A 12,753-nucleotide genomic window follows, 5' to 3' on the forward strand; every position below is an offset into this window, starting at 1 on the left:
CAATGGAGCTTCCAGACTAAGACAGGCTAGGAAGAAAGGCCTGGCAATCTACTTCCAATCTTTGCTGTTGTTAGGTGCTGCCCAGTTGGTTCTGACTCATAGCGACCCTATGTACAACAGAAGGAAACACTGCCCAGTTCTGCGCCATCCTCACAATTGCTATGACGGAGCCCATTGCTGTAGCCACTGTGTCATTCCATCTCATCGAGGCTCTTCCTCTTTTTCGATGACCCTCTACTTTAGCAAGCATGATGTCTTTCTCCAAGGACTGATCCCTCCTGATAACATGTCCAAAGTACGTGAGACATGGTCTCGCCATCTTTGCTTCTAAGGAGCATTCTGGTTGTACTTCTTCCAAGACAGATTTGTTTGTTCTTTTGGCAGTCCATGGTATATTCAATATTCTTCGCTAACACCACAATTTAAAGGCATCAATTCTTCAGTCTTCTTTACTTAACATCCAGCTTTCGCGTGCATATGAGATGACTGAAAACACCAAGACTAAGGTGTGCTTGGGACAGGTCTTCAAGGTGACGTCTTTGCTTTTCAACACTTTAAAGAGGTCTTCCTCAGCAGATTTGCCCAATGCAATGCGTCTTTTGATTTCTTGACTGCTGCTTCCATGGGTGTTGATTGTGGATCCAAGTAAAATGAAATCCTTGACTACTTCAGTCTTCCCTCCATTTGTCATGATGTTGCTTATTGGTCCAGCTGTGAGGATTTCTGTTTTATTTGTGTTGAGGTGCAATCCATACTGAAGGCTGTGGTCTTTGATCTTTATCAGTAAGTGCTTCAAGTCCCCTTCATCTTCGGCAAGCAAGGTCATGTCATCTGCATATCACAGGTTGTTAATGAGTCTTCCTCCAATCCTGATGCCCCATTCTTCTTCATATAGTCCAGCTTCTCAAATTATTTGCTCAGCATATAGATTATATAGGTATGGTGAAAGGATACAATCTTGCCACACACCTTCCCTGACTTTAAACCATGCAATATGCCCTTGTCCTGTTGGAATTACTGCCTCTTGATCTATGTACAGGTTCCTCAGGAGCATAATTAAGTGTTCTTAAAATTAGCCAATGAAAACCTTATGGATCACAGCAGAATACTGTCTGACTTGCTTGCTTTGGACACATCATCAAGGGTGAGGCAGGGTGATCAATCACTGGGTGAAGTAAAGGGCCAGCGAGAGTGAGGGAGACCCTAGCTGAGATGGATTAGCACATTGGTTGCAAGGATGGGCTTGAACATTCCAATGATCACAAAGATGATATGGTGTCATGCCACGTCTCCTTCTATTGTATGCAGGATCATCATGAGTCTAAGTCAACACGATGACAGCTACCTGTCTACCTAAGAGCCTTTTATAGATTGAATTCTGTCCCCTGCAAATGTGTGTCGACTTGGCTAGGTCATAACTCCCAGTATTGTGTGGCTGTCCACCATTTTATGATCTGATGTGATTATCCTATATGTTAGAAATCCTAACCTATATGATGTTAATGAGGCAGGATTAGAGGCAGTTATGTCAATGAGGCAGGACTCAAATCTACAAGATGAGGTTGTATCTTGAGTCAATCTCTTTTGAGATGTAAAAGAGAGAAATAAGAAGAGAGGAAAGGGACCTCCTACCACCAAGAGTGAACCGGGAGTGAGCGCATCCTTTGGAACGGGGTCCCTGCGCTGAGAAGCTCCTAGACCAGAGAAAGAGTGATGACAAGGACCTTCCCCAAGAGCTGACAGAGACAGAAAGTCTTCCGTTGGAGCTAGTGCCCTGAATTTGGGCTTCTAGCCTACTAGGCTGTGAGAGAAGAAATTTCTGTGTGTTAAAGCCATCCACTTGCGATATTTCTGTTATAGCAGCACTAGGTGACTAAGACAGAGCCTCCTGCCAGTTTAGGTCAGGTTCTGCAGCCAAAACAGTTCAAAGAAATTTGTGGTTTATGAAGCCTTTTAAATTTTGAATTGAGGACACGGGATTATGGATCTGTATAGGGGCTGAGGGCAAGAGGTACAGGGGGGTGGGAGCGGAGGCTTCCCAGAAGCACTGCCCACCTCTTGGACAGAGGGGGCCAGGAAAGCCAGGGCTCTGTCCACACAGGTCAAGGGGGAGGCATACAGCAGACGCGGGAGTGGAGGGGTATTTTTATATTTGTTAAAATGGAGGACGAGCTTTTTCTGCTATTTTTTTTTTCATTTTAACCACTTTTAAGTGCTTAATCAGTGGTATTAATTACATTCACAGTATTATATTGTATAGCTATCACCGCTACTTCCAAAATTTTTCATCACCGTAGACGGAAACCCTGTATCACTAAGCATCGGCTCCCTATTCCACCCCTGCCCCCCCGCAGCCTCTGATCACCTCCAATCTACTTTCTGTCTTTGTAAATTTTCCTAGGGAGCTGGATCATACAGGCTGTAAATCCCTGGTGTAGGCCAGGCCCATGGGCTTTGCCCCTCCTACCTCTGTCCTTGCTGATGACTGGCTGTGACTCAGGTAAGTTAACCTCCCTAAGTGAACTTCCTCATGTGTTAAAGGATATGATAGCAGCTTATTATTGTTCTGTGGGCTAAACATGTGAGAGGACACAGCGCCCTTGGCCTTGACTCAGAAGAGAAAGGGAATAAAACTACTCTTATTCAGAACGGTTGTGCCTGCTCAGAGTCCTGACTTGCTCTCCAAATTCCCGGGGCGGCGGGCGGGGGAGGCCCTTGATCCTTTTCTCCCTGTGGCCGGTTGCAGGGGAGGGTCTTGCTGGGTCCTGAGTCCCCACTACCACCTGTGCCCACACCTTGACTCCATACAGGAGAAAGCAGGCTGGGTCCTGAGTCCCCACTACCACCTGTGGCCACACCTTGACTCCATACAGGAGAAAGCAGGCTGGGTCCTGAGCCCCCACTACCACCTGTGCCCACCACCCTGGACTCGATACAGGAGAAAGCAGGCTGGGTCTTTGGAGTAGTACGTCCCCATCCACCCCACAAAGAAGGAAATCCCACAGACCTTCTGTCCTCATGTACCTGATCCCGGTTCTTCACCAGCTCTGAGCTCAGGTTTCTCAGGCTCATGTGGGTCTCTGTGACACTTTGCGAACATCTGGAGAGGACCTCAGCCAACTGTCAGGTAGAAGAAGGGCAGCCCCCATGGGATCCTCAGTGCGCGGCTCTGAGGAGCAGCCTGGCTGGATGACGCCCCACCACAGCTCTGGTCCTGACGAGGGTCATCCCCACACAGAAATATCCCCCATCCCCTACACCAACACCCCCACTACACTCACACCCTGTCCCTTCCACTTCCCCACATATACCCCAACCCTCTCCACACCCTCCACAGACTCCCCACCTCTTGCTCCCCCACCACACCTCTGCTCACCCCCCTCCCACACAACCCCCACACACTTCCACACCCACACACACAGCCTGACTCACAGTTCTCAGTTTGGACCTCAGCTCTGCGGGCCCGCTCAGCTCCTGGATCTCAGGCCTCCCAGCCGTGCTGGTGAACCTTGAGGGGAGGAAGAACTGTGGGTGAAAAGGCTGCCCCAGTTAGGAGGCAGTGGAGGTGGCAGGCAGAGAGCTCTCAGCGACACAGGCTGAGCGTGGCATCTTTGGGACAGCCTGGCTGGCTGGTGGTGTCTTGGAGAGTGTCATGGTGGGCACATAGGAGCCAGCTTGAAGAGGCCCCTGCTCACCAAAGTTGTGGCATTGTTGGGCATTAAAGAGAGTAAAGATTGAAGTGGATTGGAACACCCTGAATTTATGAGTATTCAAGAGTCCATAACGAGGCAAAACCAAAACAAAACCCAAACATGCTGCTGTCAAGTCAATGCCGACTCCTGGAGATGCCATGTTACAGGGTAGAACTTCTCCATTGGGTTTTTTTGGCTGTAAACTTTACTGAAGTAGATCGCCAGGCCTTTCTTCTATGGCGCTGCTGGGCAGTTTGGAACTGCCAATCTTTCAGTTAATAGTTGAGTACAAACTGTTTGTACCACCCAGGGACCTCTACAATGACACAAGCAGCTGGTCATGAACTTTTCACTTAGACAACTGATAACTGAAGGGAAAGAATAAGGTCCTTCCCAGGAGGAACTGTGTTCCATGGTGACCAATGCTTACCGATGGGGGAGAAGCTATAATTTGTCGATGAATACCAGCCACAGGCTGAGGGGACCTGGAACATCAGCCCCCTGCTGGCCCTGGGGAAATTATTCATTCGGACTCGGTGTCAAAATCAACAATGAGTGATTGAGGGACAAAGGACTGTGCGTTGCCCTCACACCGCCTGGCTGCTTCCTTCTTTCACAGGGAACATGTAGCAGAGGAACCAGCCTGTCACCATCCAATGGTGGGGTGGTGTGACACCTGCCATCACCTATGTCACATTCTAGCCAATGTTTAACCAGAGTCCACCCAGCCTTCAGAGTTCCCGGTTTACAGCGGACAATGGACATGGCCCTTAGGGCGTGGCCCTTCAGCAGGCTGTGTCATGAAAATCAGGGAGGGGCGTGGAACCTGTGCTAGATTAAAATACACTTAAGGAACATAACCAGATTCACAGGGGGGTCCTGGACTGGACTCTGGTTTGGATGAAACCAGTAATAAAAGGACATATTTGGGATAATTAGAGACATTTGAATACGGATAGGTACTGTTGTTGTGTGCCATCGAGTTGATTTCGACTCAGAGCAATGCTGTAGGACAGAGTAGAACTGCCCCATAGCATTTCCAAGGCTGTAATCTTTACGGAAGCAGACTGCCACATCTTTCTCCCATGGAGTGGTTGGTGGGTTCAAACTGTCAACCTTTTGGTTAGCGGCTGAGTGCTTAACCACTACACCACCAAAGGTACTGACATGAGCCGAAAAAGCAGGTTATAAGCCAGCAACTACAGCATAATCTGACATTGGTCAATGTCCACACATAACAGCAAAAAGCTGTTGGGAAGGATATATACTAGGTGTAAGCAAGTGGTAAGTCATCCCTGGGTGGAAACATACGGTATTTTTATTTTCTTAGTTTTGCTTATCCGTATTGCTAACTTTATATCATTAGCATATACTGTCTTTTAATAACAATAACAATTAAGGAAAAAGAGTCCTGCATATTTTGGTTTGGGAATAGAGGGGCAGGGAGGAAAAAGGAAGTGAGCAAAGAGGAAATTAGGAATGATCTAGAAGCCCATGAAGGCCTCCTTCTCTAACCATTATGTCTCCAACACCCAGGAAAGGGCTTAGCATGCAGTAGTTGCTCAATAGTTGCAAAAGACATCATGTTTGGTAGAGGGGCAGCATAAATGAGGGAAGCCCTCAATGAGGGGGACTGACACTGCAGCTCCAACGATGAACTCAAACACACCAACGACCACGAAGGTGGTGCAGGATCGGGCAACCCTTCGTTCTGCTATACAAGGGGCCTGCATGAGTCGGGGATGACTTGACGGCAACTAACAACAACAAGTAGCTCAACACGTGGTTGTTGGATGAATTACTGGTGTATAACTACAGGGCAGAGAGTCATTGATGGCAGAACAGGATGAGGCTGAACTGACTCAAGTGGACAAGGAGTCAGAAGACATGGATTTGAGTTCTGGTTGCCACACCTGCTCTCTAGAGTAATCACTTTAGTTCTCCAAGGCTCAGGCTTTTCATCTATAAAATGGGGAGACAAATTTCCTTCCTGGTCCCCAAGAAGGTGTCTTTGAGGATCAATGGGACCACAGAGATAAAAGCCCTTCATAAAGGGCTGGGCAAGAAAGTACATTTATAGGAACACACTTCTCTTTTGGTGACAGGTCGGGGTGGCCTCTGGGACCCCTGGAGCCATCCTGGCCATCCAGATGGCAGCAGTTGCCAAGGAGGGCCAGGTAGCTTTGGGGCAAAGGCAAGGATGCCCTGCCAAGGGAACCCGTCTGGGGGAGCCCGAGGTAACAAGAAGCACCCTGTGAAAGCCAAGGTGAGCAAGCAGGCTGGCACTGATGGGCCACTTTGTGTCAGGTACTCTGGCTTCTCCTGAGGTAAAATTCTCCTCATTAAAACAGCTCACGTTCCACTGTGGGAAGAGCTGGTGGCTTCAGCCATTAGAAGAATCTACAGGCCTGAGGACGTTCAGGAAAGAATGGGATTGCAAAACATTGGAGCTGGGAGGCCTCAGGGATCATCCACCACCCTCATTTTGAAAATGAGGAAACAGAGGCCTAGCTAGGGAAGGTGATGCTGGCCTAGCATCACACTGGGAGTTTAGCAAAGAGCCTGGCCTTGGCCCTCGGATGCCCCGCTCAGTGCTCTCACCCTGCTGCACCCTCTTCCCAGAGGGGAGGTTGTGAAGTGCTTCACCTAAGCCCTGAGCTCTGCAGACACACCACGCCTTAGGGGAGGGGATAAACAGCAGCCAGGAGATGCCAGGACTCCAGAAGTGGGTCAGCCTGTCATTTCCCATGCTCCTGTCAGCCCAAGGAAAGTGGGGGACAAACACCTGGAATGTCTTCTCTACACATCTCTTTCCTGCTCTTGAACCTACAATGGCTCCCCATTGGTCATTTTATTGGGGTCTTTTTTTTTTTAACCTCCCATTGGAGCCCTGGTGGCACAGTGGTTAAGGGCTTGGCTGCTAACCAAATGTGGGCAGTACAGACCCACCAGTCACTTCTTGGAAATCCTGTGGAGTAGTTCTACTCTGTCCTGTAGGGTTGCTATGATTCGGAACTGACTCAGCAGCAAAGCATTTGGTTTTTCTAATTTGAACTTCTAATAGGGTCCCTGAGTGGTGCAAATGGTAAACACGCTTGGCTACTAACTGAAAGGCTGGAGGTTGGAGTCTACCCAGAGGCACCTCAGAAGAAGGGCCTGGTGACCTACTTCTGAAAAATCAGCCACTGAAAACCTGTTGGGTGCAGTTTTACTCTGGCACACACTGGGTTGCCATGAGTTGAAATCAGCTCGATAGCAGCTGGCTTTTAACCTCCCAGGTGGAGCCCCTGGGACCTCTGTGCACCTTCCCTTCCCCTCCCTACCCCCCAGCACTCTCCAGTTTCACACTGGGAGAGTTTCCATACTGACCGTGGCTTCAGCAAACCTCACCAGCACCCCCTACCCCCCCAAGCCTGGCCCTTTCCTCTCAGCCTCTGCCGAAGACCTTCTACCCAAAGTATTCTCTCTCCTTCTGGCCATAAAAGCCTCTTCCAAGAAGGCCTTCAAGACTGCCTCTACTCATCTCTAGTCTCCCATTACCCAGCCCTCACATGCCCAGAAAGGGCTTTCAAGGTGGCCCCAGAGAAGCATGGGCCATTTAGCGTGGGATAATGTCACATCTGTCCCTGGATTTGTACCCTGGACAGAGCTCTGCTCATGGGAGACTGGCCAACCATGCTGAGAGATCTCACTCTCTGCAGTCCCTCATGTCACCATCTGAAGGCTCAGCCTTGACAGGGACTCTGTCTTGTCATCTGGAGACTCACTCTCCGCCATAAGCATTGGGTGCCTCCGGGGTTTGGCTGCAGCAGGGCTGCAGTGAGTCAACCCCACTGCTGGGGAACTCCCCATACCTCCCGAGGGTGAGGGCTGGGGGATCCGAAGGGTGGGACAGCAGGCATGCTTGGCACAGTCTCTGCTCCTCTGTAACTATGCATCTCCCCTGGTTGGGAAAGGCTCCACCAGCTTCCCTGGGCCTCCGTGCCCACCTCTCACCTTCCAGGATCGGGCGATTGTGCCCACTCCCCAACAATAAGAGCTGGCCCTGTGTTTCTCACCTCCAGACCCTCCATTTGGTCTCCTCCCTCCAGTCTCCCTTTTCTGCTCCATCACCTTGAATTATCAGCTGGATAGAGGAGAAGTGGCGTGGGGCTCCAGGGAGTCATAAGAAGGTGGAGGACAGTGAAGACCCAGAGAAAGTCGGAGAGGGAGCATGGAGGACGAGAACCTCTGAATCGGTCATCCCCTGCCATGGCAGGGGACCAAGTACGGGTGACAGGGACCTGAAGTCCTTGCCCAAGGCTGCTGCAGGGTGAGCAGTCTAGACAATTCAGAGAAGGGGTCTTATAGGAAAGAGGCCTTTCTCTGGGGCATGGAGGCTGCCTTGGACCTGGAGATGGCCCCACAGACCCCTCCGCCAAGGTGAGGAGCTAGCGGTGGGAGGAGGTATGTGCAGTCATTTGCCGGGGGGTGGGGGTGGTGAAGGGTGGATGGGAGTACTTCCCTGTTTCTGAAGGGCAGGGAAGGCAGGAGCTCTGAGTTGGGGAGAGGAAGGGCACTACTGGAAATATCAGGGGTGAGAAACAGAAGTGTCAGGGGGTCAGAGCTGGACCCATGGCCTGTTAAAACCTCCCTGCCCTGGGCAGGACACCCACCTCTCGGTGCCCAGGCTGCTGCTGAGGAAGAGGAGGGCCGTCCGCGTGACCTCCAGTGTCCGCCTACATGTGGTCTGGAGCACCTCCCTGTCCAAGGGGAGCAGAGTCAGAGACCCCTGCTCCCAGCGTACCAAGGGGACTGTGTATGGCCCTGGCCCCAGGGACGGTTTGGAAGGGTCTGGGCTGCCCGCATTACCCGCCCACCCAGCCTCGCCCTCCCCACTCAGCCCTCAGGTACTCACACCAGCCAGTGTAGCCCCCGGAGCATCAGCTCCTGCCCCTCCAGCAGGGCCTGTGCCAGCTGCCGGGCCTGGTAGCCAGCGCCCAACATGCCCTGAAACACGCAGGTGGGCAGGGTCAGGGCCCCCACCCCCACCCTGTGGGACCCAAGGACCACCTGGGGCTGCCCTCACCTTGGCCGAGTTGTAATCTGCCTGCAGGTCCACTTTGGGGACGAACTTGGGGATGTCCAGAGCAGCTGCAGACAAAGACCCTGTCTGAGGAGCCTGACTACACAGTCCTGGGTCAACTTGGAGCTCGCTCTTCCTCATCCCAGCTCACACCCACCCTCGCCCCAGCCTTTCACCCAAGCTTCCTAACTGGCCAGAGCCCCCTGCCAGCTGTCTAGGCCTCCGCCTCAAATGCACTTAACGTTGCAGTTACAGTCCCTTGCCGCCTCCAAGCGTCCACTTTGGAGAACTCTGTCCTGCCTCCCATGGCCCCATCTCAACAGCCTTAAGAGGAACGAAATCACCCTCTTGTCCATGGCTTTCAAGGCTAATTCCCCTTCCCAGCCTCAGAGACCCCAAGAAGGAGGATGAAATTGACATCACCCAAATGAGAAGGAAAGCTATTTTTGCTAGAACCTGAAAAAGGACAAAGCTCTGGGCCCTGACTGCCCGCTCCCCTACTCTCTAGCAGCTTGGGTCCCTGCTTCCTCCAGCACAATCTCTCTGGATTTCCCCAAGCCATAGTCTGTGGAGAGTGTGTTACATCTGAATCTCCCTGTCTCAACGGGCGCTCCTTTCACAGCCCTGAGGATGCTGTGAAGTCCTAGTCACAGGGTACTCACACAGGCACGAGCAGAACAGACTCAGATCTGCCCCCGCCCCTGCCACGGGCCCAAAGAAACACCCACAAAGAGAACTAAGCATGCCCTAAACGGTAAACTGTTTCCTCTTGGAGGAGGCAGTGAGGAAAAGAGACCCAGCCAGGGTGGCCCTACTCACGGTCCCTAAAGGCCAGCCCCTTGGGGGTCTCGCTGGCCATGCTGAACAGGGTCAGGGGGCTGCTTGCAGTCGTGTGGGTGATGTGCTGGGCTGAGAGGCTGGGCTCCAGGACACAGAGGTGGCCCTCAAAGAGGTACTCCTGGTGTTGGGGGGCCACGTTGGTCTGCTGGTACACAGCCTCGAGAAAGATGGCAATCCTAGACACATGGGGGCAGAGGGGGTGAGGGAGGACAGAAGTGTCAGGGGTGGGCACAGCAGGTGGGCACAGCGGGCAGGTGATCAAGCCCCAGCTAAGACTCTGTCCGCGGAGAGGGTAGGAACTGGCTTGGTTTTCTCTTTCGTCAACGGCAGAGAGACAAAAGTAGAGCTCAGGCCTTACGGTAGATGGTGGCAGAGAAGGAACAGAACCCAGGGGTTCCAATATCCAGCCTCCACTTTGGGCATCTTCCTACCATGCTCTGTTAAAATTCATCTCCAGGAAAAAGGGTTCTAGGAGCAAAGGAATTGAGGAAATACCCCGCCCATCCCCGCCCCCCTCCGCCCCACCACACAGGGAGATTTAGAATGCACATAAGTGGTTGGGGGTGGGGGGCTTGGAATCTGAAGTCCAGCAGTAAGGACACCTGGGTAGCTTTAACTTGGCGGATTAGTAGTTTTCCAAATGACTAAGTTTGGGCCCAGATGCTCTCATATCTAAACACGCCGCAGAACGTGTTTTAGGAGGTGCTGGCTTAGACATGGCCTTGTGCCATGAGCCCCCCACCGCAGGGTGGAGAAGGGTTCCCCTGCCCCCTCATGGTCCCCACTCACGTGTTGTGGGCGTGGATGTAGACATGGTGCTGGACGGCCTGGGACAGTGAGAAGACATGGACAACCACGCGCTGCAGGATGTCGCTGGTCTCCGCAAAGAACTGGTCAAAGCCCCAGCACTTGGCCTGCTCGGCCTCCAGGATGTTGGCCAGGATGGGCACCAGCTGGCTCTGCAGCCCCCTGCTCTCCCAGGACATAGAGAGCGTCAGGGGCCAGAGCCCAGACTTGTTCTCCTTGAGTAGGTCCAAACCAAACCCACTGCCACTGGGCAGATTCCGACTCCTGGCAACCCTATGTGTGCAGAGCAGACCTGAGCTCTACTAGGGTTTTCTTGGCTTTAATCTTTACGGAAGTAGATTGCCAGGCCTTTCTTCCAAGGTGACACTGGATGGGTGCAAACAGCTTGTGCCACCCAGGGACCTTCATTGAGTAGGTGGTAGGGGCAATCCGTAAGAATGTCCTGAGGAGGCAGGACCAAGGTGGTAGGGTGGACTTAGGGGAAAGCTGGAAGAACTCATGTCAGCATCCAGATGGGAAAACTGAGCTCAGAAAGGGAGCGTGGTGTGCCTGAACCTGCAGCGTGCCAGGTACTCTGCACCAGCCCCAGGGGCTGTGTGCTGGGACCCTCTGGATTAGCCCCAGGGGCTATGTGCCAGGACCTTCTGTGCTAGCCTCAGGAGCTGTGGCTCTCAGCAGAGATGAGCCCCACTCACATGGACAGCTGGCAGGTGATGGGGAGGGTGTAGCTCCACTCCAGGGGCCCGTTTTCCCGCCGCTGAGTACCTGCAATGGCACCAGCTGGTTTCTCCGTGGTGATCCGGTACCTGGGTGAGGCAGGGGTGGGTCAGCGGCGCCCCAGCCCCTCATACTTAAGAGGATGACAAACTTACCCTGGAGGGCTCTGAGCATTTGTTCAAAGTCACCCAGCTACGTGAAGCAGCCTGAATAAATGAAATTTGAGAGTCCTGGCTCTTAGCTGAGGAGCGTGCCCTGCCCGGGGGCTCTGGCCAGTCAAGCTCTCCCTGTCCACTGTCTCTACCCAGCTACACACCCACACCTACCCTGCCTCCACGCCTCTGCCCGTGCTCCTGGCCTCCAATATCCTCGCCCTCCCCTCAAAGCCTGGGCTTCCATGACAACCCCAGTCCTGTCCCTTTCCCCTTTCCCAACCTAACATAGGGCTCTTCAGCACTCCACAGCTTGGCCCCTGAGCTGAGTGTGGGTGCAGCGAGCTTCCTGCTAATTCACCTAAAATCTCTTCTGCTCCCCGAAAGCCGCTACTATCTCGGATAGCAGGGGCCTAGGGCCAGGTGGCTGGTTCTTGCCCACCTCTGCCTGGCAGCCTGTGACCTTGGGCAAGTCGCTTTTTCAGCCTCAGCTGGGATATGGCGAGCGGCAAAGAGATGCACTGACTGGCATGAGGGGTTATTATCAGTCTCCCACCAGGCCAACGCCAGGGTTCAGCTCCTGGCTTGGTTGACTGATTAACAAAGGATCTGAAAGGAGCCTGCGGGGAGGGTGGGGGTGGCAGGGTGGACCTGAGGAGAACCACAGAGTTTGAGGGGGAACAGGAGGGTTGGTGACATCTTTATGGAGGCCCAGCAGGGAGCCATGGGAGAGAAGGGCCAGGTGTGTGCCCGCCAGAAGGCCGGGGCTTGTGTTCCCTCACTCTGCCTGAGGCCCACCGTACATGATCTCCTTGTTGCGCCTCGGCCCACCAAAGGGGATGAAGGGCAGGCTGCCGGTGGCTGCATGGTACAGGGTCACCCCGATGCTCCAGAGATCCACCGTCACCCCAAACGCCTTCTGCTGGGGCTTGCGAAGCACCGCCCTCTCATACATGTCGGGGTGCTGAGGAGAGAGAAGCAGAGAGGAGAATGGAGGGCAAAGTAGGCAAGGGTCTGAGCCCACCCATAACATCACCTCCCACTGCCTTCAAGTGCAAACAGAAGTATTCAGAACATCTCCTTCGTAACCTCAAAAATGGAGCCTCTGCCCACCATGCGTCGAGCAACTTCCAACTACCACCTTTATGTAAGCAGTGGAATGCAAACCATTTGTGCCACCTAGGGGCCTCTTGGAATCTCAAAAACAGAAGTCATGTTTGCCTTTGCAGAGTATTTCCATCCGCCTGCCCCGTGCCCTAGGAAACACTGACCAGGAGCTTGGGATCCTCAGTGAGCATCAGATCAGGGTGCTAACTGCACAGGGCAGGCTGTAGCACCCCCTCCTTAGCCTTAGAGGACAGAACGGATTCTTTCAGATGGGGGCCAGGGAGTGAGATATAACCCTGTCAGAAGCAAGAGGGTGGGCTGGACTCCTAAAAGGGGGCTCTGAGGAATCCCAAGGCAAGGGCACCCAGCTGCA

The 12,753-nt window shown here is 53.0% G+C and overlaps 1 protein-coding gene across 13 annotated transcripts in view; it reads right to left on the minus strand.

Moving 5' to 3' along the window:
• Positions 1-12,753, minus strand: part of IKBKE (inhibitor of nuclear factor kappa B kinase subunit epsilon) — a 34,192-nt gene that overhangs the window by 17,091 nt on the left and 4,348 nt on the right. For 7 of the 13 annotated variants that reach the window (XM_023548336.2, XM_023548337.2, XM_064273290.1 and 4 more), the window contains exons 6-14: positions 12,077-12,237; positions 11,100-11,210; positions 10,387-10,566; positions 9,577-9,773; positions 8,761-8,825; positions 8,590-8,681; positions 8,348-8,434; positions 3,433-3,508; positions 3,008-3,120 (exon numbers count right to left, since the gene is read on the minus strand). In XM_023548336.2, the coding sequence (XP_023404104.1) occupies positions 3,008-3,120; positions 3,433-3,508; positions 8,348-8,434; positions 8,590-8,681; positions 8,761-8,825; positions 9,577-9,773; positions 10,387-10,566; positions 11,100-11,210; positions 12,077-12,237 (1,082 nt within the window). The remainder of the gene's footprint in view (positions 1-3,007; positions 3,121-3,432; positions 3,509-8,347; positions 8,435-8,589; positions 8,682-8,760; positions 8,826-9,576; positions 9,774-10,386; positions 10,567-11,099; positions 11,211-12,076; positions 12,238-12,753) is intronic. The other 6 variants (XR_010318751.1, XM_064273288.1, XM_023548346.2 and 3 more) reach the window with 1 other exon arrangement.

The sequence above is a fragment of the Loxodonta africana genome, chromosome 20, assembly GCF_030014295.1.
Source record: "Loxodonta africana isolate mLoxAfr1 chromosome 20, mLoxAfr1.hap2, whole genome shotgun sequence".
Taxonomy (NCBI): Eukaryota; Metazoa; Chordata; class Mammalia; order Proboscidea; family Elephantidae; genus Loxodonta; species Loxodonta africana.